This window comes from Mesitornis unicolor, unplaced genomic scaffold (assembly GCF_000695765.1).
Source record: "Mesitornis unicolor isolate BGI_N332 unplaced genomic scaffold, ASM69576v1 scaffold7993, whole genome shotgun sequence".
NCBI lineage: Eukaryota > Metazoa > Chordata > Aves > Mesitornithiformes > Mesitornithidae > Mesitornis > Mesitornis unicolor.
Window position 1 is genome coordinate 68,350 of NW_010172593.1, and position 6,000 is coordinate 74,349.

At 44.4% G+C, this 6,000-nt stretch overlaps 1 protein-coding gene across 1 annotated transcript in view; it reads left to right on the forward strand.

The window, feature by feature from the left end:
* The window catches only part of GRM7 (glutamate receptor, metabotropic 7), a 65,986-nt gene that overhangs the window by 22,795 nt on the left and 37,191 nt on the right, over nucleotides 1–6,000 (forward strand). Inside the window, exon 4 of the mRNA XM_010180444.1 lies at nucleotides 2,324–2,464. Coding sequence (XP_010178746.1) covers nucleotides 2,324–2,464 — 141 coding nt within the window. The remainder of the gene's footprint in view (nucleotides 1–2,323; nucleotides 2,465–6,000) is intronic.

The following is a 6,000-nucleotide window of genomic DNA, read 5'->3' on the forward strand; positions in this document are numbered from 1 at the left end:
ATGTCTGTTGTTTTAGTATTTTTGAGACAACTACATGCATTTGGCTGTGTAACTCTGTCCCTCAGTCAGCCACTTGCGTGCTTGTCTTGATCAATAGGAAATAATGATTAAAGATATCCACCCTTTAATAGGGATCTATGTCCCTTCTTGAGAACGCAGAGGGATCATTAAAAGAATCAATGGGAATGTTATTATTTGTTATTATAGCTGTAAAGGTTTAGAGTAATTCTGATGGAATTCTATTACGGTTTTATCAAGACTTATTGATTTTTATCTTATTAAGTTATAGAGTGCTTTTCCCAGAGGTCAGTTACTTTGGCACATTGGGGAGCTATACCATTTCTCTTTGAGCTCTATATGTATTGCAGATCTTATGGCTGAATATCCCCTTTGAAATGCTCTTTTAATTATGAGTAAAACTAATACACACGGGTTTATGGGAAGATAGGTTTAGCTTGTATGTACCTAAAAATCTAAGGGTATTTTCTAAATTTTCTTCTGACCCATCCACAGGAATATTTTGCTTAAGAAAATTTAGCTCCCATTCAAAAATCATGCTGTCCTTTCTAGAGACCGTGCACAGAAACATTCATAAGTCGCTAATTTGTCATTAATTAAGTAGAAAAGCAGTGGCAGGAGAGTTGTATTAAATGATTTCCCTAAATCTTGGGGAACCCAGGTGAAGCTGTATATCCAGTTATATCCCAGGTTATTTTCTAGTGAGGGTGCAGGTAAGCTTTGGATTTGCTTTCAGCCTGTTTCTGGAGGACCCCACCACTTACTTTTCTGGTTTGATTTTTGTTGGTGTACGCTGTGCCTTAAGAGCAGTGAGCTTTTGATGCGAGTCATGAGCAGGAGACTCAGCATAGGAAAATACACATTACAGTTGGGTCAATAGGACATGAAGCTAAAACAAGGAGACAGACTGACCCCGCTCCTAATCTGCTTGCTTATTTGCAAACATCTGTTTACACACCGTCTGTTTTTACCCCGCCGTGGATGTTTTGCGTTGCTAATTCAGCGATGCCACGTGGTTTTCCTCAACTCAATGAGTTGTGGGTGCCAGATGAAGCCCGTTCACACACCTGTGTCAGAGAGAGAAATTGTTGGTGATGGTGCAAGGGACTTTTTTCTCTCTTTCAATGGGATTTGTATTTACTGTCATTTCTAACTGTGAAGTCAAAAGGAGCCATGTGATCATGCAATATAAAGAGATTAGTTAGTATCTGTAAGAGCTTGCTGCTTCTGTGCTTTCATCCTCTTCTGCAATGCTGGTGCAAGCTGTAAAGCCAAGTAAAGGGACAAAATAGATACTGTGTGATTTGAATCTTCAGTGGATTTGCACTCCTAGGATGGCAGATAATTTACCTCCCAGCCTCTCGGTGTGCAAGCGGTGTTGTCGGGTCCTCTCTGTTGTTGATCTGCTTTGCCCAGGCTTCAGACTCCCATAGTTTGGATACCTCAACAACCTTCTTGGGAAAAGGAAAAGCTCTTTTGTTACCTGGACATGAACTGGGGTTACAATTCTGGAAAACACAGAATCTAAACTGTCTGCATAAGCAAAAGCTTTGGAGTTCTCCTTGCAGGCTGAAGGCTGATAACTGGAAAGGCTTCAAGTATCTTCACTGCCCTTCAACTCAGCTGTTAACAATTGTCATTTTTTTCCTCATTATTATTTTAATGCTGCAGTTGTGTGTTACTTTTACTCTTGCAGTGCTGGGTGGCTTCAGGAACAAAGTGATCTCACTGGGCTAATGAAGGAAACCTCGCTGCTGGCTTTGGGGTTTTTGTTGTGGGGTTCTTTTCTCCCCCACTCCAGGATGTCTAACCCAAGCATCTGGTAAATTGCAGCGATTCAGTTACCTCGTGCAAGTTGTGCTCTCTGAGTTTATCTGTACCTTTGCAAAAGTAAATTAAGATAAAAATACATGCTACAGAACCAGTGGGGTACACTGCTGATGGCCAGTTCAGATGAAACTGCCTTCTCTCTACTAAATTAGTTGTGCTGAGATCAGCTGCGCCATATCCTTTATTTTCATTCCTTATCAGGATATATCTAATCCATGCTTTTTGCTTATGACTCCTTTTTTTTTTGTATATTGATCTGTGTTTTACATATATCTTACCTAGCTTTATACCTCACAGATAGTAGCAGAGTAATTGACTTGCAAAGTGCAGCTGATGAGATAAAGCGTGTGACAGATTTCCTGTCCCTCCGCGGCCATCTCGTGTGGCTAGCGATGTGAACGTGTGCTGGCTACTGCAGGAGGCAGAAACACAATAGTTGTTGTAGACTTCATCTTTCTGCCTGTCTCCTCCCCAGGGTTCGATGCCTATTTCACCTCCCGCACGCTGGAGAACAACCGGAGGAACGTGTGGTTTGCAGAGTACTGGGAGGAGAACTTCAACTGCAAGTTGACCATCAGTGGCTCCAAAAAGGAGGACACGGACCGTAAATGCACAGGTAACAGCATCCACTGCGCCCTCCTCCTGCTGCTGGACCTGGACTGCCTTGGATGGGCTGCATCCCTGGTGTGGGGAGACTCAGCTGGAGACAGATCCATGGGGACAATTCAGCAGCATGGGTTTGATGATCTTGCACTCAGTGAAGGAGCTGGATGGAAGGCACTTGTCTATAGAAGTATGCCTAAAACCCAGAAATGAAGGGAGTCTGCCCTCAAACTCTTTGGTGAACATCCGTAGTGTGGGGTCAGGGTATTTGCTCAGGGCTTAAGTTGCAGTGGATGAGCTTTGGCCAGGAGATATCTCCTGGGATAGCCACAGTGAAGCCAACGATGTCTGACTTCTGCCTTGCCGTTCCTTCCCTTTGCCTCTCCTTCCCTCTCCTTTTAATTTCTCACAGCAGCAGTTGAAATGTGTTATGTTGAATAATTGCTTTGAATTTTGATCAAAGGGAATTAGTTCCTAGGAGGTTATGTTTTACTTTGATTGAACAGGGATGAAAACTTTCCGTATTTCACGTCATGTGCTTTTGGTTTCAATTCAGGGATGGGAGTAGGAGTGTTGAGCATAGAAACAGTGCAGTTACCTCTGGGAACACACGGCTGTTAAATTTGGCATTCGGAATCTCCCCCGAAGGCTGGAATTTGACTAAAAATTGCTGAAAGATCTTTAGGATCGTTTCTAAAAGCATCTTATCACCCTTATTGTCTGTGCCATCATTTTATTGCAATTACTCACAGCCCGTGCTTTCTGAAGTGCACATAATAACGGTGTTCTGCCTTCCCTCGGCATGGATTGAGCAGAAACATTTGTTTTTGATGGGTAACTTACCCTATCGAACTGAAACACCACATTATAGCTCAATATCGCACCAAATGACATGGCCTGACATCTTCCTTCCCTCTTCTACACATTGAGGTAAATTGTGCATCAGAAAAAGCATTAGCTTTGAGTTATATTGCCAGAGTGAGAGCCATAACGTCCCACCGATGTAATAATATTATGAATGATCATCATCATCGTTTTAAAATTTGATTGGTAATTTGTAATGCGGCGAAGGACGAGGCCACAGGCCATGGGTTTCTGCTGGTAATGGTGCTCCTGAGCACCGGCGCAAGGTGTGGGAGGCTCGGGCTCCAAATTGAGACGTTTGCGCATCACAGGGAGCTGCTCGGTGCTCGTGGCCACGGGCTGCCAGCGAGGAGAGACGCCGCTCCGAGAAACACCCTGCGGGCAGCGGAGCGGCTCATAGCACGGCTTGCCGAAATATCGCTGTGTGCAGAGCTGCTGCCTTAATGCCATTTATTTAAGCATGGAAAATGTATGGGGAATCTAATGCGATCACTGGAACAGCGTGATAGGAACAAGCGTGGGCTTTACAGTTCACTGTTTTCCCTCTTGCTGTTTAGAATATTTATATGTATACTTTTATAATTTCAGACTATTGGAAATGTTCGCTTCAGTCGTAACAGGCCACATCGTGTTTATGCAGGAATATTTTTGGAAGAAAGTAGTTTATAGGATCATGGTTTATGGTAAAAATGTCCTTTTATAGGAGAGGATTGGCAGAAGAAAACGGCTGTCTTTGCAGAAGAGGGCAGTGCTGCGGTGATGTGTGGTGACACGCGTTACGTGCAGAGATGGGCTCCGGGCTCTGACCATGAGCACACCTGCGGTTATTGCTCTGTGCAAATCCATGTTGTGCCCATATCGGCAGTGCCGTGAGATTGAGGGAGATGGAATGAACAAATTATTTAAAAAAAAAATTTAAAAAGTTCTTTATTTATTATTATTTAATTTATTATTATGAAGTTCATCAGCTTCAAAGTGATGACTGAAATTAAATATGCAGTGCTAAACATTTAATGGTATTGCACAGCACTGCCTCTGGGCAGGCACGTGTGCACGTGAACAGCAAACGGCAGCATGGGCACCCATGGGTGCTCCCAGTTCCCACGGTCACATCTCCAGCTGCAGGTGTGGACATTCCCTGCTCCATCAGGGAGCAAACAGAAATGCAAGTATTCGGAATATGCAGAGGCATCCACGTTTTTAATGCTTCTTTGGCGGGTAACACTGCCTGGAAAAGAAATTGCAACACTCAACTGTTTTCACTTATTAAACATAGCTTTTAATTCCAATAGCTTTACTCTCACGGAGAATTAATGAAGTGATACAAGAGTGATGTCACCTTGGATGCCGTTTATCAGAATGTAGATTACTGAGAGAGCTTTTCTAATTATCTGGCAGTCTAATCAGTCTGAAGGTACAGCCCAGCTGATGGCTCAAGTAGTGACTTGCTTGCAAGGAAGTGCTGGGAGGAAGCTCCCTGCGAGATGAAGTGACAGAAATTCAGCAAAATCACAGAATATGAGGAGTTGGAAGGGCCCTGGAAAGCTCCCCCAGTGCAACCCCTGCCAGAGCAGGATCACCAGAGCAGTCACACAGGAACATGGCCAGGGTTTTGGGTGTCTGCAGACAAGGAGACTCCACAACCTCTCTGGGCAGCCTGGGCCATGCTCCATAACCCTCACACTGACAAACTTTGTCCTCATCTTCAGCCTGAGCCTCCTATGCTCCAGCATGGGACCATTGCCCCTTGTCCTGGCATTGGACATCCCAGAGCAGAGCCTGGCTCCTTCCTCCTGACACTGCCCTTTCCACATTGATCCCCATGAATGAGGGCACCCCTCAGTCTCCTCTGCTCCAAGCTCAAGAGCCCCAGCTCCCTCAGCCGCTCCTCATAAGGGATGGTGTTGTAAAAGAGGGGCTATTGTGAGTAGAATTTGGAACAGGAGAAAATGCCTCAAAAGGACCCAGATTCCCCTTCCCACGTAGGGCGATGATGCTGTGAGGGAGTTCCCTATCACCAGGTTTTGCTGGGCAAAGATTTGGTGCCTGAGAGGCCAAATCCATTTCAAAACATAAGGAGCATCGGTCAGGAAAGGCTTGTCTGAGGACTAAGTTTCTCTCATCTGAGAACATTACAAGATAGGATTAAAAGTCAGTGAAGGACAGAGGTGTGCTGGGTAAAAATAATAATAATAGAGGCAGTAACTGAGAAGAGAAGGTTAAAGAGGCAAAGGAGTAGTTGTCTTCTGTTTGTATTTTACAGTAGCATTATGCTGTGTGCCGTATGTCTGTCACAATGTCCTGTAACTGCTTTTGGTTGTTTTTAATAAGAGGATTTACCCTTTGAAAGGGAAGGAGCAGTGCAGAGTGCTGAAAACGATGGTGTTTGGGAGTTCAGAGAAATATCTGATGTATCCAAAACGCTGGAAGGCCAAGTCTGGATTCCCAGGATTTGCCCAAATGAGGCACTGCGCTGTTTCCTGGCCATGGAAAAGGAGGGGTGGGGGAAGACAGTCTGGGTAATTTTGACAAACCACTTAATTATCTCTGGTTTGGTTTGAAATGATTCCAGTTTGGTATCTGGGGGGGAGTTTTTTTGAGGTTAAGGAAGCTAATAGCAATGTCTTGTCTCTCTTTCACCCGCAGTCAAGATGGCTTGTGCTATGGAGCCTTATGTTAGGGAAA